The sequence below is a fragment of the Oreochromis aureus genome, linkage group 1 (genome assembly GCF_013358895.1).
Source record: "Oreochromis aureus strain Israel breed Guangdong linkage group 1, ZZ_aureus, whole genome shotgun sequence".
Classification (NCBI taxonomy): domain Eukaryota; kingdom Metazoa; phylum Chordata; class Actinopteri; order Cichliformes; family Cichlidae; genus Oreochromis; species Oreochromis aureus.
In genome coordinates, this window is record NC_052942.1 from 4,197,990 (window position 1) to 4,224,036 (window position 26,047).

Sequence of the window (26,047 nt, forward strand, 5' to 3'; positions counted from 1 at the left end):
TGTTGTACACACACCCATGCATGAGAAATATGTGACATGAGGCTGTGACGGAAATTTATAATGGAATATGATAGCTTGCCCTGGGGAAAGGGAGGCATTGAGGCAGCAGGAAGACAACCACACACTCCCCCCTCTCCTTCCTGCTTCAGTGTCTCTGTTGCCTTTTTCTGATGTTTCAGCGATGAACAGATACAGAGGCCCGAGAGTCTTAATGAGCCTTAAACTAAATTAAGATTTTAGATGTTAATGCACTTTAATTGGATTATTTGCTGTAGCGGTGCATTAATGTGCAGTAAGTCACAAGAAACAAAGGACTATAAATTGCTTCTGTATAACAACAATGCTTAAAAATGTGTTTTTTAAGGATCTTTTTAACTTATTGCCTTTTTTAGATCTATAATGTGCAGAGCACTCTGGGTGCAATTCAGAGCTGTTGTTACAAAACTGATATTTCTAATGACCCAGAGTTTTTAGTGTAAAAACATACTTTGAGTGCCACTGAGCTGCATTTGGTTGTAATTTCTGGCAGAGAGAAAAAAAGACAAGTGTAGGCTGTGAAGGCTACGCAGAAAAAATGAAAGAGCAGGAACACGACTTTTGAAAAGTCAGTTTCCTAAAGAGCTGCTGCTGTGTCCTTTGCACTTTTCTCCCAATTTATTTGACGCGTTTAAAAAAGCTCAAAGATGTTGCAGGTTACAAACAGTGACAAATACCAGATTCTGCACTTGTGTAAAAAATGATTGTCACTGATTTACAGTGGAAATCACCGTGTGCAGTTTCCGAGCAGAGTTCATTAATAAACGGATTCTTCTGTAGTGCTTTTCACAGTGCTTCATACAACATGCCTCATTCACCTTTTTAAACCCATTCATACAACCACTTTCTTCTATGCTTAGGCTCTTTCTAGCTACCATTCACACACATTCACACTCCGATCGAAGAGCAACTTGGGGTTAGTGTCTTGCCCAAGGATGTTTGGCATGCAGAATGGAGCAGACGGGGATTGAACCACCAACCTTTAAATTCATAGATGACCTGCTCTACCTTCTGGCCTTGGCATGAGGGATCTAGGATAAAAACTGTTTCTTAATTACGTAGAGCATGCTCTGATGCACCTATAACATTTGCTTGAGTGCAGACGTTCAAACAGCTGGTGAAACAAGTCCTTTAGGATGCAGTGTACTTTCTGCAGGCATGTACATGCCTTCAAGGGCAGGCAGCTGTGTGTTGTTTATCTTTTGTGAAGGTTTATGACTCTCTGCAGTGTTCTTATCTGCTGCAGAGTTGTTTCCATATCATGTCAGCATGTCGTGAGTGAGGATGCTTTGAATGGTGCAGCAGTACAAAAACACCAGAAAGTTTTAAGCCACATTAATTTGACTCAGGGTGAGCAGGAAGTACAGACCATGTTGTACTGTTTTAGAGAGACACAGTGTCCATGTAAGGTCTTCTGTGATGTGTGTACCCAGAAACCCGAAACAAGAGACTCTCCACATTCTCTTTTTGGTCTTTTTGGTGTTCAGAGCCAGATTATTATTTCTCTGAACATAACATAAAAAATAAAATAACCTCTTCTCTGTATGCACACTCATCTCCATCAGATGATCAGTGCTGCATTTTCTTCAAATGTAATGACGCTGTCTGAGTTATGAGATGATCAACAGTCATATGTGTACTGACAGTAGAGGAAAGGGCTCAAAAAACAGTCTCATGAAGCTCCTCCCCCAAGTAAGAGTTTGGAGGAGCAGTAGAGTTCAGTCCAGTTCAGTCACCTCAGCAGTTTGTAAGTGTTCAGTGTGATCTAACTTAGACTGGTCCAGGTACTCAGATGGATAAAGACACACTAGGTGTCACAATACAGTGCCCAGCAAATGTGTGCAAGTCAAGGACAAATATTCTTCCTCTGTGTCTCTGAGGAAGAGTTGGTGTACTGGACTTTTTTCTTGTTGGTATACAGTATGAGTAATGTCTTTTATGTTTTCATCATCGTATGCTTGGGTTCAAATTGGAACCCTATGTTCATCTAGCTGTAGGATCTACAGATGGGACCAAGACCTTTCCAACCATCTGACAGTTTTTCAAATGTTGACAAAAGCTAATGTATCTGTTATCTTCGATGAAAAATGTATTTTATTAAAGTTTGTGTTACTAAATAATCAGGTTTCCAAAGTAAATGATGAAAAATGCTGTGATTGGCTAGAGTCCTGGTCAAACACACAGCGGTGGTGTTTGGTATGGTTTGTGGAGGTAGAGGTGGGACAGGATGTCTGAGGGAGCAGAAACACTTTCAAGCTGGGCAGCTGTAAAGCTCTGGCCTGGGCATGTGTCTTAGAAAAGAATTGTGCGTGCACTAATCACTCCATCTCTGGGGTTACTGAGGCAAACATGCTTCACTGGTTCCAACGTACCTCAGTAACAGCAAACCGTCGGGATCACAGCCAGCACAGAAGGCAAATACTTTGGAACAGATGTGGGCAGGCAGACTCAGGTGCTGCAGAGGCTGCTGCCCAGGGAGGGAGCAGTGACACTGGCATGCTGCACATGCAATGTTATCATCCACAGCACACCTGGGCAATGTGCCCACGGTGCAGGAAGCCTCCAACTGAACAGCCCCTGAATGTGCTCCAGGTCTGTTCCACTGGACGTGGTGGTGCCAGGTGGTGTCTGAGAGTGTGGAATTAGCCCTCTATGTGAAGCATCTGCTTCACACCCCTAAGCACCGGGATACATGGGATACACATACGTGGGATTGACCATCCAGTGCTTTACATCAGTCGGAACCTGAAATTCGCTAAAGTATGATAGACGGTAAAACAGTGTTTGGCAATCTGGTGGCTGATTTCCTATGGCGAGGAGTAGATCAGGCTGGATAGATCCCAGGCCTAAGTTAGGCAGTGGGTGGATGTGATGGCAGGGTATAGCCTGTGGATTGGTTGTAGGAGGGAATGGAACAGCAGAATGGCTGAGGGTGTGGCACACCTGGAGTGCATTTACTAATTACTCTGTATAGTAGCTATGAGGCTGCGGGACGAGGAGTTTTGGCAGAGCACGCGAACAAGAATGCACTGAAGCTTGGCAGCTTTATACCATTTTCCTGTGTGTGTGTGCAGTAATCACTCCCACTCTGTGGAACTCTGCAGTTCCTGAGAAAAGTAGTTGTCATTCGTCTGGAATAAAAAGTTTTTGTTGCTTGATTCACAGGTCATAGCCTTCTTTTTAACATGTTTTTTTCTAGTCTTGGGTCCATATGATGTCAAATGTGGTCATATCCCTAATGTCACCTCAGACAGCTGAGTCAGAAGCCCCGCATATCTGCTTTTAAAATCTTATAAAAGGATTATCATTATTATTATTAAGCAGATGACAGAACACTATTCTATAGTATAGCCCAAGAATAAAAGTATGAAGCTGGGAATAAATGGCTACAACAGGTTCTCTTTAAAGGGATTGTTTTTCCATCCTTGATTGCCTGTTCACAAGGCGTTGCCTAGTGAACATAAATGACAGCTAAGAGAAGAGTATACCTTCAAATGTCCCCCGAAAGTGTCAAAGTTGAAGAACTTGCAGGCCTCATTGCCATAGCAGCTGGGCTCCATCTCACCACGAAGCAGGATATTACGACTCAGCAGGCCGACCTCAGCCCTCATATCTACCCCATCCACCTCCTCTCCCATGTGGATAAACTTGGCTTTACCTGCATATACAGATAACATGCACAGTAACACAAGTTCAAAGACACACACCACACTTCAGCTTAATGTTTAAAAATGAACACAAGTACAGAGAAAAGTGTTGTTTGCTTGCTGTGTGTGTGGCTGAGCAGATGTTTCAGATAATTACAACCGAGGACATGCTGGAGAAGCTGAGTCAGAGTCGCGTGTTTCACTTTTAAGGAGAGTTTTAAAAAAGAACTGTTGGTGTGAAAACACACTGACCTACAAAACGTCAGTGTCAGAGACAAAGAAGACGAGTTCAACTCTGAGTCAACCATAGAAAGCAGAGCACTTCTTTACCTCTGCCTTACCCACATTCAGACTTGCGGTGCATCACATGAGATAAAACTGAACTTATTTAACATCCACGCTGCACTTGCTGATAACCTTGTTGGCCAGCAAGGACAACCTTCCTCAGACAGCCTGCTGCTACAAAAGGCAGCGTGCCCTTTTGCTCCTTGAGCAGTTGCAAGGTTTAGGGGCCTATTTCTGTGGAAATGCAACTACTTCAGCAATGTGGTATTTTCCTAACTTTCAGTCTGATCTTGCCCATCGTTTTTTGATGACCAGTGCAGATCCCATAACACAGAGGGAGGTGCTTAATCAAGTCAAAAAGCACAAAACAATTTGTGCAAACATCAAATCTAACTATTTAATGCAGGAGAATCAGGGAGTTGGAAAAGGGATAGAGTCAGTGCAATTCCAATCCATTACAGTATCAGTTTTTTCCTACAAAGCCACCAAAAGAAATCAATAGCATCATAATATCTATAGATGTAAAAAAAAAAGAAAAAAGGAAAAAAAAGAAAAAAAGAAAGCATTAAATAAGAATTATCCTTAAGTTTGTGACCGCCTCTGTCAGTGCGCCCCAGGGTGGCTGTGGCTACAACGTAGCTTGCCATCACCAGTGTGTGAATGGGTGGATGACTGGATATGTAAAGCGCTTTGGGGTCCTTAGGGACTAGTAAAGCGCTATATAAATACAGGCCATTTACCATTTACAGTGTTTATTTGGAATTCAAAATAACAATAACAGCATCAACAAAGTAAGTGTTAAAACATTTAAAAAGACTAGAATGTAGAAAAACAGCAATTAGTTAATCCTGTGTCTGCAGTAGTTCTTATAAGTTAAAGGCAGGATAAAATAAAAGCCCTTTTACAGGTAAGTCTTACAACCATACAGGCAGTTCTGCACAAACCCAGGTGTTTGCTTTTATGGCCTCTCTCTGAATTTTGTTCAGCAACAAGGTTAAAAAACTTTGTCTGCAAGTTACACCTTGACCAGTTTCCCAACATTCAAGAAGAAAATTCTCTGATTAAGGCTTTGGGAATACCAGCACAAGTGGCTATGTTGACTGGTTCTTTGGGGGAAAGGGTAGGACAACATTCTGCATATCAAAGATGGACTCACTGTGACATCATCCATGAGTTTGGGGCATTTTCGATCAATGCCACCATGATAGTGTTTTTGAGTCAAAATTTTATTTGGAAGCCCAATTGAGCAGATGTCTTGAAATGCTCTGAATCACACTGTAATATTATTTGTCAGATACTTTCATGAAAAATGCTCCAAAGGCACCAACGGCAGGTAAAAAAAAAAAAGAAAAAAAAAAAGCAAAGTGTTTCTGGATTCTGTAATCATTCTAAAAATCTGTAGCGAGCAAAAAACCCCATAAACAGTCACACTGGGCCTCATAGGCAAGCTACAGTATTATGATTTTTTGTAATTATAATAAAGCCTTGGAAGGACCATTTATATCTCAGTAAAAAAAACAGTGAAGGAAAAAGCAAAGATTATCCCATGAAAAGCAGTGAGAAGTAGAAAGGACAACAAAATCAGAGTAAGTGGAAGATGGCTCTTAGAAACAATAACAGTTCTTGTCTGCCCTCCTCCACATACATATCCTCAACAACACAAATGTGCTGATTAGAAAAACTAAAGCCAAGCCAGGAAAGAAAAACTGTATCAAAGAAATATTCAAGTGTGAAATCTGAGAGACTGAGGATCATACACCCACACATGCTTAATCTCTTTTCTCCACCTACTCCCTCCACCAGAGCAGCCAGAGCTTAAAAAGTACAAAAGAACATTTTCATTCTGCTTTCATTCTGATATAAAACATCAACAGCCCAGACTTAAAGGTTTTAGATCCCTGTTCTTTACAATGCAAACAAAACAAGAGTTACTGACTGCTGTAAATTCTTCTGCATTAAAAAGGGATGCACTAAAGTGGTTTCACTTGTATTTGCTCAATAAAAAGCAATACATTGTTTTAAGTTGGTTACTTGAAGCAGTACCGTATACTTCTTTGCGATCCCTTTGACGCTGTTGACTCCCAGATAGCACTTTGCACACTTTAGCCTAGTGACTGGTGATTGCTAGGGGTCACTGACCGTTCTTTGGGCGTTAGCAGTCGATTTCACAGCATCTGCCAGCAGCATTCAGTGACTACTCACAATTAATCGTTTGCAGTTAGGACAGTCACGAACTGTTCCCCTGAAGGAAAACAAGCCTCTCACCCCACTGGGAGAAACCCCAGTGTGCAGGTCAATCGCCCCGTCTCTCACCGAGGGAATTCCACGCTGGTAAAAGTCCAGTCCTTCTCCAGGAGACTGGTTTTTGAGTCTAAGCCATCTACTGAAGTGAACACAACGTTAATCTGTATCTTTCAACATCAGACACCAACTCGAGCTCTTATGTCGCCAGAGAGGTGAATTGTAGATTTGACTGACTGCACACTGGACCTGACTCATAAAACATGTCCTCCAGGTGATGAGCCAATGAGAGGGCTGCACCTCATAGACTTAGGCCTGTGAGCTCAGAACTGGCTCTACGGTGGGACCCTGTTAATCTTGTCCTGGACACTATGTTGTGGTCATGAACTGAATTCAACCTACCAGGGGCAAAAGCCCCCTACAACATATCTCCTGGGATCACTGGGACACGCAAACCCTTCCACCATGACTCAAGGAGGCATAATCATTTAGCCCTGTTAGAACTGTCAAATGTTCAAATCATTGAGCTCAAACTGATAAATAGCCTCAGGCTGTCTTGCTCTCTTTCTCATCTATCTCCCAGCTCTCTGCTGCTAACAACAAAAACAACACTCTCCCTGTTTGTGTATAACCTCAAGGGTGGAGGACAAACTCGATTATCAGCATGTGTTCAAAAATAGTGCTGCAAAGTGGCACGTGAGCAGGAATTAATGAAACAGATTATAGTCGTGCTCAGAGTGACAAGAGCTCTGAGGAAAAGCCTCGGGCTGATAAAAGCAGGGCTTTCACTTTGGTTGGTTGGTTGGCAAAATAACAAGTGATGTCAGAGACCTAAGGAAAAAAGAGGACGCTACTAGGTCTGATATTTTTATGCAGCCAGGCAGAAAAGAAATTGCAGTAACTTCAGTGGAGACTTGAAAATAAATCTGTTACTACTGAAATGCGAACTTCATTTTTTGGTGTGTGAATTAGTGTCAGGAATCGACAGGTGGGAGAGAAAATGCCATGCCAGTTTTAGCTTCTGCAAGCACCAAGGGCTTTTCTGAGGGACAAACAGGAGGGCTGACAAAGCTGACCTGAAGAGCTATAGCATGTGAATGCAGTGAGACAGAAAAAAAAATAGTTTCTGGAAGCGAATGTTTTCATATCAGTATGCGTGATGGTGTCCAAGTGTGTGTGTGCCAACATGAATGGGCTCAGTCAAGAACATACAGTCCTCCAGGATACAGGCTAAGACTTTTCCTTGGCCCTGAGTCAGACCAAACACCTTCCACCAACTCCCACACACTGCTATAGGCTGTTTCCACCTGGCCTCTCTCACACTGCATATTTAGAAATACACAAATATACATATCCACAGAGGATGTGTTACCATCCTTTCGCTTGACTTACATTCATTTCCTGATATCTTTTTCTAAATCTAGTAATAAAAAACTACTTCCCTAATGATGAACTATCCTCTGGGAAGTTAATGATTTAAGCGATATGGAACGGTTCCCTATAAAGGAGGCAAGTCCTCACAGTGTGGAAAACATCTAATTCTCATGACAGGAGTCCTAGATAAATAAATAAATACAATAAAATTAATAAATAGAATAAATAGCAACTTCAGTGCATCAATAAAATGTCTTTATATGCTGTGGGCAAAAAACTGTTGATCTGCGCTAGCAGGCAAGTTAACATCAGAGAAAAACAATTCTATCTAATGAAGCCTGTGTGACCAAATGGAAATTTGTGCATTAGGTTAAAACTATTGTGATGTGCATCAGCGAGACAGGACATTTAATTCGTGAAGCAAACATCCTCTGGCTAACGTTAGCCTGATGGATTACAGGCCAGCTAATCTATCAAGGTTGGCTAAATTGTCCATATTCTGCATGATGATGTTGTAACTTGGCTCTCTGTCTGAACTTATCATCAGAAGATTCACAGAATATAAACCACATAGAGTTATACCTAACAGTTACATCATCCAAGTGACTTTGTGAAGAAGTCCAGATGAACAGAATTAGCTTTTTGGAATTTCCTTACCTGGATGATTGAACATGCATCGAGACATTTTAACAGTAACAGTTAGTTGGCTAATCCTAGATTGACTGTTAGTGTTACTGCTACCAAATGCTAAAATCTAATATGACTTCACGATAATAACTTAGTCATCAGGAAATACCTTACATTTACCTCTACAGTAATAGTCAATATGGAGATAAATTAGCCAGCTAGCTGTAACTTAGCTACAGTGCAAGAATCTTGTGTGCAAGTCAACATTATTGTTGCAAGTGAAGAACAATAATGCAGGACAGACTCGTGCACATCTTATCGTTTTCATTTTGTTTTTGTGGACAGTGGATGAAAAAATAGAAACAGAATGCTGACTGCAGTTTACCTAATGACTAGGTGTGACATGAATTATGCTAAATTATGGTTCAGTGGGAACAGTAAACTGGCCATGCACTTGGCAGTCTGAATGCATTCGTTGCCAACTCAGGGTGTGTAGTGAACAAACTAATCTGTGGGTCACTCTTGCTTGTGCTGTTGTTACGCCATCAGTTAAATGTGACAAGTGACAACAACAGTACCTAAAAGCTTTATATTGTAAGGCAAACACTTTAGAGCACCAAAAATATTTATTAGTAAAGGAAATTATGCCACAGGATCACACCTGCCATAATGCCACTGGGTTCTCAGACCACACCTAAATCTGTTGTGCTAAGTCACTTCAAAAGAAACACCTTCTGATGGTAAAATGTTCAAAATGTTCACATTGCACTCTCCAGTTGCTTTTGCTTTCAGATAAACCTGCATTAATGCACACACCAGGCACAAAGTGTGTGTGCATCTAAAGTGTGAAACAAACTGCCTCAGTGTGTTAAAGCTGACCAGATTGCATTGCAGTTGCAAGAAATTGATTGAGGGTCCCTCACCTTATCCTTCAGTGATAAGTTTCCACTGGGCTCAGCCTTTTTTCATTAGGTTAGCTTCTTTCTTGTGGCTACAGCTCTCACTTTTCACCTTGTGGTACATTTTGGAGTTTTTTAAGTCTTTTAGTGCCATAAAAGTAAACTTAGTAACTTAGCAACACACTTGTCTTGATGCATTCTCAATCAATCCAGGTAAGTAAATCTCCAAAAGTTGATTCTGTTCATCTGAAAACACTATGTCCAGATGAACAGAATCAACTTTTGGAGAGTTAGCAACACACTTGGTTTTATTTTTCAATGTAGAATCAGTTCTGTCAAATAAAAAGAGAATGTGGGTTTATGACTAATGTTGAATGTTTACTTGGTACAAACCTCTTTCAGCCATTCACACAAACATCCACACTCTGATAAACACATCAGGAGCAACTCAGCGTCAGTGCCCAGGGATTCTCCTGTAACACATTACTGTTCCTGAATTCAGACATTTCAGGTGAATGTCTGAATTGTTCAAAGTACAATTTCCACGGGGGTTTCCTTCTAGATTACACAAAATGGGTTTAATTAATTATGCTTAATGCTGCAAATTTAAGATAGAAAGAGGCACCTATGTGCATGCAGTATGTGAGTCTTCCAAAGTTTTTCTTTTCTGGAGAGATGTTTTGGATTATATGAGCCAATGGCTAAAGAATGATTTGCCCAGGTCATCAAGACTCCTCCTTGCCTCCTTGGGAACAGTGGTGTCCTACCGCAGCTGAGGAAGTATGTAATGGGAGAACTGATGGTTGGTTTAGTGACTTGTACCAGACTGATTCTCAGTTTTTGGAAAAATTCTGAAACTCAAACACTAAAAATATTGACTGAACAGATGATGAACACTGACTGTGACCATGGAAGAATCTGTGACTTCATATCCAAAGACAAAGTGGAAACATAACTTCATGTGAATCAGATAGTGTATACTGGATATCTGACAAATGAATATTACCCAGTAACTTACACTGTAAAAAAAATTCCTAATATAAAAGTATTTTACAGTTCTGTTCTGTTCTTCTAGAATATCATTAAATTTACATAAATAGACTGTGATTTCACATTTCAAATGTAAATTAACGTAAAATCACTGTAATGTAATAAAACATAATTTTCTTGTTTTTTAAATGTATTTGTCTGTACATATGCATATTTAGATTGTTAAAATACATTCACAAATGTATCATGATTTCACAAATATGTGTCCGTTATTTGAAAGATTGAACTGTTAAATTCAAATGTAATGCTATGGAAAAATATATAAAATGATTCTTATAAACTGTTTTTACATCAAATAATAGTAATTATTATTGCTTTTTTGGGCGATCATGGCTCAAGAGTTGGCAGTTCGCCTTGTAATCAGAAAGTTGCCGGTTCGAGCCCCGGCTCAGACACTCTCGGTCATTGTGTCCTTGGTCAAAACACTTCATCTACTGGTGATGGCCAGAGGGGCCGATGGTGCGATATGGCAGCCTCGCCTCTGTCAGTCTGTCCCAGGGCATGCAATCCATTATTATTTAAACCAACTGTTAACTGTATATTTCTGTACATTTAAGTATTATTATTCATATTGCCACATTCATTGACCTTGTTTATAGGTAATTTCATTGTTTAATCACATTAACATGTTCCTAATGTAATGTTTAAAAGCACTCGAAAAAGGCAAAATCCCATGTAAAATTAGGGCAACAAACTGTATTGTCATTACTGAAAATAACCGTATTTTTATGAGAAAGTAATTTTCTGTTATTTTCTGGTATTATTTTGGCGCCCCAGCTGCCAGAATATTACTGTTTTTTTAGGATTTTTTTTTTTAACAGTGTAGTATTGGGTCAAATTTCCTTGCACTCTATGTCAGTGTCTTTGAACTGCCTTGTTATATGTTAATGTTTTTATGTCTAATTCAATCAAATCTGAATGATTAAAAATGTTTTTGTGTGAGTCTCAGTCATAATAGCTTAGTCTTAATCTTAGTGGGTCAGTGACTACTTCCTAAGGGACAAGCCCCACTAGTTAAAATACCTGGGACTCTCCAGCATTTGGTTTTAGAACTGAACGTGTCTCTTGGATGAGAGGTGAAACATCTTCAGATAATTTAAAGAAGTCCTGCTGCCTTCTTACAAGCCCTTAAGATTAAATTTCATGTAGATGCTTCTAGAAGGATTTTTAGATTTTGTGAGGGCAACATTATAATCATAAAAAGCCTTGGACACATACTCTATTAATACAGGGGTCTGTTCTAATACACTTTTAGTTAATCATTTAATGAAACTGAAGCAGAGTTGTCATTCAGAAAAATGAAAAATATTCAGTGTTCACCGCTAAACTAATCTGACTCTGGATACAATCAAAGAATGGCATTCCAGTTTGTGATCTTCAGAGGTAATGACAGCTTACATTTTAAAAATTAGTTTCAGCCTTTTCAAGGCGGTGGGACTCTAGTCATGACATACTTTTTCAGTCAGTGGTACTTCAAATTCTGAAAGCAAGAACAGTACTAGTAACAGCTACAACTCTTTTTCAAAGACCTGGCTAGGACACTATGTGCCACAACTCTGAGTGAAAGCTGACATTTGACTGCGGTGCAGAATTACCAGCAGCATAAATTCCTGTCCTTACAGCCTAGAACTGCAGCACACTGTCAGCTGCCGCACTCTTACCTCTGACCTTCAACTGGTTGGATGCGCAGGTCGGACAGGGCAACAGTGTAAACTCTTCAGCCTGGTGCATTGAGTAGTCTGTACTGGCCACCACCACCCGATCCCCAGGCCCCCAGCCTGCAGGTTGGTCAGCCAGCTCCAGGATGCTGCTGTTTGACATCATGTCGATGGAAACAGAGGCCTGTGGACGAACTACAGGGTGAGATGGAAAGAGTCAGGACACAAAAAATGCAGCAACGCTGACACACCCATACTGTTATGCAATAAATATAGTCATCACAACAATTGTGCTAGCCAAGTTTGTCAATCATCAGGGCAATCAGAAAAAAAAGAGGTAGTGAGATTCACATTCACGTTTATATTCAAGACCTTCAGAAAACTTGACGTCTGATCTCTAGCCTTGAGGTCGAGGTTACTGAGATTTCTTATAGAGTTACCGCATTCAAAAGACTTTCATAAAACTTGAACTCTGACCTTCAGAATCAGAATCAGCATACTTTATAAATCCCTGAGGAAATTATGTGGGTTACAGTTCCTCCAATACAGTAACAGAAACAGACTAGACTATTTAGCAATACAATATGTTACAGATTTATAAATTTAAGAAATAGCACAATATAAAAAAAATCACTCAATAATAAATATCAAGGATTGACAGAGGTGATTATAATATTGACAGGAATATTACAGAGTAGAAAAGATTGTGTGCAAAAAGGGTGTAACTATTGCAGTGTTTACAGTGTATTAGATGGAGGAGTTGTACAGATAGGCAGCACGGTGGCACTGTGGTTAGCACCGTTGCTGCACAGTAAGAAGATCCTGAGTTCAATTCCACCATCAGGCCGGGGTCTTTCTGTGTGGAGTTTGCGTGTTTGCGTAGGTTCCCTCCAGGTACTCCGGCTTCCTCCCACCATCCAAAGACATGCAACATGTGGGGAAGATTTAATTGAATAATCCAAATTGCCACTGGGTGTGAATGTGAGTGCGAATGGTTGTCTGTCCCTGTGTGTTGGCCCTGCGACAGACTGGCGACCTGTCCAGGGTGTACCCTGCCTCTTGCCCTATGACAGCTAGGATAGGCTCCAGTGCGAATTTGGATAAGCGAATGGATGGAGTTGTACAGATAGATGGCCACGGGCAGGAATGACCTCCTGTGTCATTCAGTGGTGCTTCTTGGTAATCACAGGCTCTCACTGAACAGTCACTGAGATTAGAACTAAGCTGAGGTTTCTAGCAGATACACCTGTGGTATCAGTTTGAAAGTCCTGTGTTGCTCCGTTCTCGAGTTATCGCATTCACAAACTTGGGCATCCACACCGCCTCTCTGCCTGCTCAGCAGGATGATGACAAAACCCCATCAGCCTTTAGCTGCTAAAAACTGTATATGTGAAGGTGAAGCTGAGGCTCTTATATAACTCCTTGAATTCTGAAACCCCTCAGAAATACTTTTCCCACTACCAATTTAATCATCATTCCCTGTCCTCACACTTTGAGAATGAAGTGTTCTCACACTGGAGGTCTACAGCTGGGCTCTTGTTAGGACAGGGAGTTGTTCTGATAGGTAGCAACATTAAATATTTCACATTATACTGCCACTTGGCAATTAATTCACAATACATCTCAGGGGATGTCAACGAGTAACACAATGCCATGAGCAGTGTAACAAATTACTCCTACACAGAGTCAGTGCCTATTTCCTGATGAACAAACTAACTAGAGACTGCAGCGTGTTGTGCGCTCTGCTGAGAAGGTGATTGGCTGCAGACTCCAATCTCTGCAGGACCGGTACACCTCCAGAACACTGGGGCGTGCAACTCAGATCACAGCTGTCCCTTCTCACACTGGACACAGTCTGTTTGACCTGCTCCCCTCAGGCAAAAAATGCCTCCTGGCTTCAGTCCATTCGGACAAGAACCTCTCGCCATAAGAACAGTTTCTTCCCCTCTGCTGTTGGACTCATGAACAATAACCATATGATTGTTCCCACCACAAACACATGACCCTATACTGTGTTCTCTGTCATGTCTAGTAGTAGTAATAGCCTGAAGCCATACTGCTGCTTGCAGGTGATGCACTCATCATCACCTGCATTTATGTATATATCTATCTGCTTAGCACTTTTAATTTAAATTTTATGTTTATTTAAGTGTTTGTTTTACAGTATGTTTCACACGTTGCAAGTACCGAAGCAATTTCCTAATGTTGTTAACCTTCTCAACATTTGGCAATAAAACCCTTTCTGATTCTGATTATAACACTTATGGTCACACATGGAAAAGGCACCCTGTATAGACACCTTATAAATGTTCCTGAAGGCTGATGATATGGTTTTACAGCCAAAGTAAAACTGATGGTAGAAAGTGCAAATTCAGCAGTAATCTTTATCCAGATCTTTTGTCAAATAACTCAAAAAGTTGATGGAAGTGAGGCTGTGATAGGAAGGACCCGGCACTCGGCAGTTGGAGAACAGTGTTTTGATTTACACGCAGCTTTTCCGCTGCCCTCTTCAACTCACACACACCACACAGCTCTCTCCACCAGGACCTGGCAGCTACCTAAACAGGGAAGGCATGGCTGGTGTAATGACTGACAGCAGTGCCAGTCGGCCTCCCCTGGCACTGCCCCCTGAACATACTGCTCCACTCCTTCCCTGCAGCTGAGCCACAAACCACACGCCGCCACTGGCACACCAGGTATGATGGAAGAAGTGACGGAGGTCAAAAATGCTTTTTGCAGCAGGCTGTAAACATGCCTTTTAGTGGTATAAGTTTGGGCATTTTGAAAAAGGAGTCTGTGAGGACTAAAACACTTTCTTAACTAAGCTTAAGAGGCCATTAGAGGAACTACAGATTTTGGACCTTCTGTGTTAGCTTTTCCAGCCCTGCACTTCACTGCTTGTAATGGGTGAATGGTGAATGGACTGGTTCTAATATTGTGATTTTTAGCTGAGCAACAACTCAGTCTTTTCTTTAACTCACATCTTTTACATTTGCATTTTAAAGGTATTCACCAAATAGTTGCTTCCAACAATAACTACATTTCTGGGTGACTCCATTCAGTATTCTACCACATTTATTTTATTCAAGCTTATCACAATGTGTTTGTTAACTGGATTCATGCACACTAAGCAGAGGAGGATTTCTAGTGAAGCATGACAAGCCATGTTAAGAGTGAAATTACTCATAGTCGCTGTGCTATGAATCATACAGTAACTGGGCAATAAGATGCAAAGATGCTATCTACAGACATTAAAATATCTCCTATCTCCTAAACTGTCTCTCACTCCTGTCACCACAACAGAAAAGCGCAGTGCTTGAGGTGTTAATAGCCTAAACAGGGTGTAAATTACATTCTAAGGTATCCAAATACAGTTATGGTTCAACTTTGCTTTACTCTTTCTGTATGTATATGTTCCTTCTTTGTCCTTCCTCCCTCCCTATCTCGCTCTCTATGTTGCAACGGTATCATGAAGCTGGCCTCACGCAACCTGTCACAGAACAAGAACAGTTCATTTTTCATGACTGACTGCAGTTCTTCGTGAAACATTAAGAAGATGTGATTCATTATTTTTGAAGTTCTGTTCTGTCTTTGCATTTTGTCAGCAAGTTATGAAAGCTGAAATCACATCCTCAGCTCAGAGTAAAAGCAAGCAGAAGCTTTCGTAGAATGACAGCTAGCCTACGATTGCAGTTTAATGTGTTGTGGGAGTGTGTTTGGGGGGCAAATTATAGAGTGTATAGAGTGCTTGTAGCCATTGTCAACCTTGAGAAAAGACAACACTTGAAAGCTTATCTCTATATAACTAAAATATAGGGACAAGTCCAGACAAAGGACTGTAAATCTCTGCGCAGATGGAGGTCCATGCATTCCAACCATATCAGCCCACCCCCACAGAACATGTTCTCTGAAGCACAACAAGATTGTATGTCTATATAGACTCAGTGCCACTGTATTCAGCTGCTCATTAACACAAACATGTGATCAGCCAATCACATGACTGCAACTCAATGTGATATGTAGACGTGGTCAGGAGCCCTGTTGAAGTTCAAATAGACCATCAGAATGGGGATGAAAGGTGATGTAGATGACTTTAAATGTGGCATGTTTGTTGGTGCCAGCTGGGCTGGCCTGAGTATTTCAGAATCTGTTGATCTGCTGGGATTTTCCTGCACAAATACTTCTCTTGTGATAAAGAATGGTCTAAAACAATAAAAAATATGCAGTTAGCCACAGTTGTCTCAGTGAAATGAGACATTGCAGAGGTCTGAGCAGAATGGCCAGAATGATTCAAGCTGTTAGCAACAAAACTTTAGCTCAAATGACCACTTGTTACAACCAAGGTATGCACAAGGGCTCTAAACACAATATGTTGATGTTCTCTTTACTGACCGCACTGGGTGCTACCCCTGTAAACAAAGAAGGGGAAACTGGGGCTACAGCTTGCATGGGTAGCAAAATTGAACAACATGACATTGTGAGTTTAAATTTCTGTTGCCATATTCAGAAGGCATGTTCAGAACTTAGCATAATCCACATGAAAGCAAGCTTATTACAAGTTCGAAGAGCTGATGGTGGTGTAATGGTATAGGGAATATTTTCTTGGCACACTTTGGACCCCTTAGTACCATCATCAGTGCCAAAGCCTACCTGGATATTGTTTCTCACCCTCCCCTTACGACAACAGTATACCCATCTTCTGATTGCTGCTTCCAGAATGATGATGTGTCATGTCACAAAATTTAAATCACCTTAAACTGGTTTCTTGAACATGACATAAACAATTTTAAACTGTATCTTAAGGGACTTTGTAACTAGACGTCTGTCACAAAAATATATAATTTGTTCGAATGTATTTTGTTGAACCTACAAAAGATGCAAAGACAATGTAGTCTGACAGGAATAAAGTATTTTTATACCAACAACATGATTCCAAAGAGCTATTACCCAAAAACGTGGCATATCTCAGCCTGCTCTGCCGTGCATCATTTAAATGAAGGAAAATGAAAAACAAAACAAAAGACAACGCAGGCCTAAAACTACCTACAGATGAACAATACCTGAAATTCGTGTTCTTAAGAAATAAGAAAAGACCTGATGCAGGACCCAAGAGATATGTCTGGACCAGCAGTTTATCAAAGCCTCATCAGAAATGATGTCAGTGGCTGTCAAGAAGCCATTCTTAAGGAAGGGAAACAGGAAAAAAATGCAGGGGTATGGTGCACTGTGAGAAAAAGTCTACGAGTGGAAAATATATACTCGTGCTATGCTTAAAGGTATAAACACAATATACACGGTCAAATGATTATACCTAGTTTTCCACAGAGGAAGCGGACCCTGTAGTTGTGACACAGGCCATGAGTCTGGTCTTTGTTGAGACAGACAAAGCCATAGTCCTTGTCTTTCTTGTGGATCACATCTCCCGTCTGGTTGGATGGAATGCCGTCATGGGTTTCAGCCTGGACAGTGGAAACATGAAAGACACATGGATAAAAAGTGCTATTTTCACATTTTGCGACACACCATTGGTTTTATTCCAGCTGTCAACTGTCCTCAAGAGGACCGTCTCAAAATGTTGGGCAATATGCTTGCTCACAGCTTGAGAGAAAAAGACAGAGAAATGTCTGGTGACTTGGCAATAGGACATTTTTTGGGGGGGGGCTGTCTTCTAAAATTGTTTGTTTTCATAAACTACATCTGAAATTTGTCTACTGGCTGGCTTATGTTATTGGCAAACAGCAGGAATTTCATAAAGGCCTCCAGCATACAGGGTTAGTCCTCAGTGTTCCATGGCTTCCCAATCCGTCTAGACACAAAAACTTACTTGGGCAGAGTCCTACACACACACATTTTTTGGAACTCTAACCTCATTCATTTTCAAACAGCTGTCACAGAAAGAATAGCATGCACCTTACTTAATTATTTTAGTCTACTGATAAGGTCCTGGGGCCTAACAGCAAGGGACTTTCTTTGTCTTATGCTGGGGAAAGTGGTACAGCAGCATGGAACAACACAGTGGAAAGGCCAGCGTAGCACAAATTGCCAACTCTCCTTGTTTTCATATGTGGTTTCAGTTATTTAATGATATTCTATAAATTTATGTGGTAACCTTTTCTTGACCGTTTCAATTGCTGTAAATCCCTGCCTGATGAAACTTTCCAACAGGGGCAATAATAAAACTGTGACCTCTTAAACTCAGCAAACTGTACTGTGACCACTAAAGTGAAAGCCAAAGCAAAAGGAAAGTATAGACATTTAGCATCTGGCACTGAGCCTCTTCACATACCTTCAGGATGTGTCAGATAATCCAAAACAAATTTGACCCAAATTACATAACATACTGGAAGAACACCACTTGGCTGCTAAACCTAGATATCCCGCTGTCTGAATTTTTAGAATGAGAACGGCAAACTTAGGAAAACAGACTTTGTCATTTTTTCCAGTGAACCTGTTCAGAGTTGTCACAGGCACGCGAGCTCTCTAAATCTTCATAATTTAAAGCCCTTATAAGAAAAAAAAAGCCAGAAAACCTAAAACTAAGAAAGGGATTTTTTTTGAAGAACATGTTCAGTTCAGCAAAGGAACAGAAGAGACATATTCTAAGGGAACTGGTGGTATGGGTGTCGGAAGCAGCGTGCCAGAACTACAGGCCTGGCATCACATGGAACAGCTGCTACTTCATGATTCCATGCTGGATGTGGCTGTGACATGTCCCAGCAGTTCACTCATGTTACAGGCATGTTTGACTGAGGACAGATCTGTTCATCCAACTGGCCAAAGACAACTGCTCACAGGAGCAGCCTCAGCTGACCCCAGTGTAGTGACTCTTCACTGAGACACTTTTAACTTGACTTTAGATGGTAAATGGTAAATGGCCTGTATTTGTATAGCGCTTTACTAGTCCCTAAGGACCCCAAAGCGCTTTACACATCCAGTCATCCACCCATTCACGCACACATTCACACACTGGTGATGGCAAGCTACATGTAGCCACAGCCACCCTGGGGCGCACTGACAGAGGCGAGGCTGCCGAACACTGGCGCCACCGGGCCCTCTGGCCACCACCAGTAGGCAACGGGTGAAGTGTCTTGCCCAAGGACCCAGGACATATATATATATATATATATATATATATATATATATATATATATATATATATATATATATATATATATATATATATATATATATATATATATATATATATATATATATATATATGCATATAGATAGATAGATAGATAGATAGATAGATAGATAGATAGATAGATAGATAGATAGATAGATAGATAGATAGATAGATAGATAGATAGATAGATAGATAGATAGATAGATAGATAGATAGATAGATAGATATTACAGTTAGTCAGTTTTTAATATTATATGCTACTAAAGCTAGGTTAAGGATACATGTAAAGATCAGCAAGCAGCAGTATGGCTTCAGGCTATTACTACTACTAGACATGACGTTTACTTTGAGTGTGCTGATGCAGAAGTGTAGAGGAGGTCAGAAGGAGTTAAAGGAGTTGCACTGTGTCTTGTGGATCGAGAGAAAGCATATGGTATTGTGCTAAAAGAGAAACTTTTGTACTGCATAAGGGAGTCAGAAGTGGCAGAGAAGTATGTGAGGGTGGTGCAGGACAGTGAGACACTTGTAAGGCGTGCAAAATGAGTGACAGATGGCTTCAAGGTGGGGATGGGATCATATCAGGGATCAGCTGCGATCCCCTTCCTGTTTGCAATACTGATGGAGAGGCTGACAGATGAGGTCAGGCTGGAGTCTCCATAGGTTGCAGTGTTTGCAGATGATATTGTGATGTGTAGTGAGACTAGGGAGCAAGTGGAGAGGTTGAGATATGCTCTAGGGAGAAGAGGAATGAAACTCAGCAGAAGCGAGACAGATACATGTGTGTGTGTGAATGAGAGAGTGAGGTGTAACAGTGGACATGCAAGGAGTAAGAGGTAGTGAAGGTAGATGAGTTTAAATATATGGGCTCAACCATCCAAAGCAATGGACTGTGCACAAGAGTGCAGGGAGGGTGGAGTGGGTCGAGATGAGTGTCAGGGGTGATTTGTGACAGACGGATAGCAGCAAGAGTGAAAGATGGTAGCCTTGCTATGATGTCTGGTTTGGAGACAGTAGCACTGACAACAAGACTGGAGACTGAGCTGGTGGTGGCAGACTTGAATTTGCAAACAATTCCTTTGAGAGTGACCAGGATCGACAAGATTAAAAGCAAGAGGGACAGCTCAAATTCAGCGGTTTGGAGACAAAGTTAGAGACAAGACTGTGATGGTTTGGACTTTTGCAGCGGGATAGTGGACATAATGGGCAAAGGACATTGAAGATGGAGCTGCCAGGCAGCAAGAAAAGAGGAACACTTCAGAGAAGTTTAATCGTTGTAGTGAAGGAGGGGATGAAGAGGGTTGGCATGACAGAGAATGTCAGGGACTGGATGAGACAGATGCTGATGATATGCTGTGGTGTCCCCTAAAGGGAGAAGCTAAAAGAAGAAGAAGATCAAGATATGGTACAAGATAATGTCAGGGTTACTGTAAATCATCTAAAGCCTAGTACAAGCTGACAATGAACCAATATATAAGCAGAATTACTTCTATTAAAGAAAATCGACTGTTCAGTGACAGTTCTAAGCTTGTGACCTTGTAAACGTGAAAGAGGAAGATGGTTACAACGAGATGCATAAAATGCACTTTCAGGCAGTCGTGATCTAGTATTATTGGTGGAATTATATCAACAGCAACCTGACTGTACAAAATTTATGAAGGTTGCACGGAGATTTCTACACTTATTAGGGAATTTAAAAACTGCAGAATAGGACAGCACATTTGTTTGTTTCATTCTGTTTCCTGTGGCCAGCTCTTTGCTCCAGTTTTAGAGCCATGAGCAATGCAATTAAAGACCATCCCTAATTCAAACTAAAAGGCTAAACAAATCACAAACTATTACCAGACAACTAAATAAAAGCTGCTTTGTGATAGCTCAGCCTAGTATTTGTTTAAAGGTGATTCACCATGGCACCACTGGCAGTGTATGATTAACAGGACTGATTCCTCTCAAGGACTCCTCAACAATTAAGAAACTGTCACTCCTGTGACTGTTATTCCTTTTTTCTTTTCACTTGTCAAGTTCATTTTCTTTCTTGTAGAACTACGATCTAAGTATAACTTGGTTATGTGGAAGATATTCATTAAATCAAATCAGTGAAGTCTTTGCACATTAATGTTGTTTTTTAACAATACTCATGTACACAATGGGCAAACGTATACATTAATGTTAAACAGCTAAGCACATTTAATGAAATAGACAGTTACACTATAAACTGAATTCAGGTTTTCCTAAATTTTTCTGGAATGTCCTCCCTAGGTAATAGTCAGTTGTTAATGGAATGGAATCAATTAGGAAGAACAGCAACTCAGAAACAAAGTGGTAGAACCCGTAAAATCACAGAGTGGAGTCAGCGGATGCTGAGGTGCATAGTGCAAAGAGGTCACCAACTTTCTGCAGAGTCAGTAGCTACAGACATCCAAACGTAGATCCAATGAAAGGAACTCTAAACGATTTAGCGTAACAAGACATTTTGGCCAATTTCATGCTCCCAAATTTGTGGGAACAGTTTTAGGGATGGCCTCTTCCTGTTCCAACATGACCGGATACCAGTGTAAAAAGCAAGGTCCATAAATACATGGATGAGTGAGTTTGGTGTGGAAGACCTTGACTGGCCTGCACAAAGTTCTGACCTCGACCTGATAGAACACATTTGGATGGCCCAGAAAGTTGATTGTCTTCATGTGGACATGAAAAAACACCACATCCAACAGAATCTGATTTTGGGGATTTCTTTACCTGGCTGAGCTCAGTTCAGAATCAAGAGCATTGGGATGAATTAACGGTGACTGTGAGCCAGACCAACATCAGTCTGACCTCACAAATGCACTTTTGGAAGAATGATTGAAAATTCCCCAACTACAATCATCCCTGACTCTTGGTGGCGCTGTCACTTGGTGTTCGCTCGCTTTGTGGTAGAGTATCACTTCCTGTTCCTGCTCAAACACAGTGGTGTTTCTGAGTAGCTTTTCTACTTAGCAATTTAATTTAAATCTTTTGATACATCCCTTTTTCATAGTATAATCTTAACGTGCTTCATCTGAATCACCCTTTCTGTGTACTCACTACCTAATTTATAGCCAAAGTATTCACTCACTGTCTCTTTACTGTTTCGCTAGCTTAGCTTAGCTCGTAGCCGACTCGTTAGCACCATGGCTACTTCACCTGTCCCTCCTGCACTTTCCTGCTCATTGTGTCAGATGTTTAGTTACTCCTCGGCCTCCTTTAGCAGTAATGATACCTGTAACAAATGTAGCATATTTGCAGCTCTGGAGGCCAGGATTACCGAATTGGAGACTCGGCCGCACCCTTCATTCACCCGTAGCTAGCCAGGCCCCTGTAGCTGGTGCAGCCGAAGATAGCGTGAGGCCCCGCTAGCTGTTCCCCGGCAGACCCCAAGCAGCTGGGGAAAGAGGCGGCTGGGTGACGGTGAGGAGGAAGCATAGTCTTAAACTGAAGCCCCAGGTACACCACCAACCTGTTCATGTGTCTAACCGTTTTTCCCCACTCGGCGACACACCGCCGGGGTCAAACTCTGGTAATTGGTGATTCTGTTCTCAGACATGTGACGCTAGAGACACCGGCAACCATAGTCAATTGTCTTCCAGGGGCCAGAGCAGGCGACATTGAAGGAAATTTAAAACTGCTGGCTAAGGGTAAACGTAAATACAGTAAGATCATAATTCACGTCGGCAGTAATGACACCCGTTACGCCAATCGGAGGTCACTAAAATCAATATTGAATCGGTGTGTAACTTTGCCAAAACAATGTCGGACTCTGTAGTTTTCTCTGGTCCCTCCCAATCAGACCAGGAGTGACATGTTTAGCCGCATGTTCTCCTTAAATTGCTGGCTGTCTGAGTGGTGTCCCAGAAACGATGTGGGCTTCATAGATAATTGGCAAACCTTCTGGAGGAAACCTGGTCTTGTTAGGAGAGACGGCATCCATCCCACTTTGGATGGAGCAGCTCTCATTTCTAGAAATATGGACAAATTTATTAAACCCCCAAAATATGACTATCCAGAGTTGGGACCAGGAAGCAGAGTTGCAGTCTTACACGCCTCTCTGCAGCTTCTCTCCTCCTGCTACCCCCCAAAACCCATCTCCATTGAGACTGTGTCAGCTCCCAAAAGACAAAAAAACAAACCAAAACCAGCAACAAACAACTTAAACATAAAAATCACAAAGAAAGAACAATACAGTATCCACATCTGAACCAAAGAGTAAAACAGTGAAATGTGGATTATTAAATATTAGGTCTCTCTCCTCCAAGTCTCTGTTAGTACATGACTTAATAATTGATCAACAAATCGATTTACTCTGCCTTACAGAAACCTGGTTGCAGCAGGATGAGTATGTTAGTTTAAATGAATCAACACCCCCGAGTCATTCTAACTACCAGAAATCCCGAAGCACAGGCCGAGGGGGCGGTGTGGCAGCAATTTTTCACATCAGTCTATCAATTAACGAAAGACCAAGACAGACTTTTAACCTCTTAAGCCCCAAGCCTACCTGATCTCCTGCCTTTTGCCCCCGTATCAGGGGGCGTTGGAGCTTAAGAGGTTAATTCATTTGAAAGCCTGATGCTTAGCCTTGTCCACCCCAGCTGTAAAACTCAGAAACCAGTCTTACTTGTTATCATCTATCGTCCACCTGGGCCTTACACAGAGTTTCTCTCTGATTTCTCAGACTTTTTATCTGATTTAGTGCTCAGCTCAGATAAAATAATTATTGTGGGTGATTTTAACATCCATGTAGATGCTAAAAATGACAGCCTCAACATCGCATTTAATCTGTTATTAGACTCAATTGGCTTCTCTCAAAATGTAAAAGAACCCACCCACCACTTTAATCACACTCTAGATCTTGTTTTAACATATGGCATAGAAACTGCACATTTAACAGTGTTTCCTGAAAACCCTCTGCTGTCTGATCATTTCCTGATAACATTTACATTTACAATAATTGATTACACAGCAGCGGAGAGTAGACTTTATCAAAGTAGATGTCTTTCTGAAAGTGCTGTAACTAAGTTTAAGAATATAATCCACCCACTGTTATCATCTTCAATGCCCTGTACCAACATAGAGCAGAGCAGCTATCTGAACGCTACTCCAACAGAGGTCGATCATCTTGTTAATAATTTTACCTCCTCACTACGCACGACTCTGGATACTGTAGCTCCCTGTGAAAACTAAGGCCTCAAATCAAGTACCTGACTCCGTGGTATAATTCTCAAACACGTAGCCTAAAGCAGATAACTCGTAAGCTGGAGAGGAAATGGCGTGTCACAAATTTAGAGGATCATCATTTAGCCTGGAGAAATAGTTTGCTACTTTATAAGAAAGCCCTCCGCAAAGCCAGAACATCTTACTATTCGTCACTGATTGAAGAAAATAAGAACAACCCCAGGTTTCTCTTCAGCACTGTAGCCAGGCTGACAAACAGTCAGAGCTCTACTGAGCCAACAATCCCTTTAACGTTAACTAGTAATAACTTCATGAACTTCTTCACAAATAAAATTTTTATCATTAGAGAAAAATTACCAATAATCATCCCACAGATGTAATATTATCTACAGCTACTTTTAGTACCATCGATGTTAAGTTAAACTCTTTTTCTCCAATTGATCTTTCTGAGTTAACTTCAATAATTACTTCCTCCAAACCATCAACGTGTCTTTTAGACCCCATTCCTACAAAACTGCTCAAAGAAGTCCTGCCATTAATTAATTCTTCGATCTTAAATATGATCAACCTATCTCTAATAATCGGCTATGTACCACAGGCCTTCAAGGTGGCTGTAGTTAAACCTTTACTTAAAAAGCCATCTCTAGACCCAGCTGTCTTAGCTAATTATAGGCCAATCTCCAACCTTCCTTTCATATCAAACATCCTTGAAAGAGTAGTTGTCAAACAGCTAACAGATCATCTGCAGAGGAATGGCTTATTTGAAGCATTTCAGTCAGGTTTCAGAGCTCATCACAGCACAGAAACAGCTTTAGTGAAGGTTACAAATGATCTTCTTATGGCCTCTGACAGTGGACTCATCTCTGTGCTTGTCCTGCTAGACCTCAGTGCTGCGTTCGATACTGTTGACCATAATATCCTATTAGAGCGATTAGAACATGCTGTAGGTATTACAGGTACTGCACTGCAGTGGTTTGTATCATATCTATCTAATAGACTCCAATTTGTTCAAGTAAATGGAGAGTCCTCTTCACACACTAAGGTCAATTATGGTGTTCCACAGGGTTCAGTGCTAGGACCAATTCTATTTACATTATACATGCTTCCCTTAGGCAGCATCATTAGAAGACATAGCATAAATTTTCAGTGCTATGCAGATGACACGCAGCTCTATCTATCCATGAAGCCAGGTAACACACACCAATTAGTTAAACTGCAGGAATGTCTTAAAGACATAAAGACCTGGATGGCCGCTAACTTTCTGCTTCTTAATTCAGATAAAACTGAGGTTATTGTACTCGGCCCTGAAAATCTTAGAAATATGGTATCTAAGCAGATTCTTACTCTGGATGGCATTACCTTGGCCTCCAGTGATGCTGTGAGGAACCTTGAGTCATTTTTGACCAGGACATGTCCTTCAACGCACATATTAAACAAATATGTAAGACTGCTTTCTTCCATTTGCGCAACATCTCTAAAATTAGAAATATCCTGTCTCAGAGTGATGCTGAAAAACTAGTTCATGCATTTATTACTTCCAGGCTGGACTACTGTAATTCTTTATTATCAGGATGTCCTAAAACTCACTGAAAAGCCTTCAGCTGATCCAAAATGCTGCAGCAAGGGTACTGACAGGGACTAGAAAAGAGAGCATATTTCTCCTGTTTTGGCTTCCTTCATTGGCTTCCTGTTAAATCCAGAATTGAATTCAAAATCCTGCTCCTCACATACAAGGTCTTAAATAATCAGGCCCCATCTTATCTTAATGACCTTGTCGTACCATATCACCCTATTAGAGCACTTCGCCTCGCTCTGCAGGCTTACTTGTTGTTCCTAGAGTATTTAAAAGTAGAATGGGAGGCAGAGCCTTCAGTTTTCAGGCCCCTCTTCTGTGGAACCAGCTTCCAGTTTGGA

The 26,047-nt window shown here is 41.1% G+C and overlaps 1 protein-coding gene across 4 annotated transcripts in view; it reads right to left on the minus strand.

Moving 5' to 3' along the window:
* The window catches only part of LOC116323724 (cell migration inducing hyaluronidase 1), a 195,401-nt gene that overhangs the window by 65,638 nt on the left and 103,716 nt on the right, over positions 1-26,047 (minus strand). For all 4 annotated transcript variants that reach the window (XM_039622636.1, XM_039622722.1, XM_039622579.1 and 1 more), the window contains exons 10-12: positions 17,129-17,276; positions 11,821-12,012; positions 3,525-3,694 (exon numbers count right to left, since the gene is read on the minus strand). In XM_039622636.1, the coding sequence (XP_039478570.1) occupies positions 3,525-3,694; positions 11,821-12,012; positions 17,129-17,276 (510 nt within the window). The remainder of the gene's footprint in view (positions 1-3,524; positions 3,695-11,820; positions 12,013-17,128; positions 17,277-26,047) is intronic.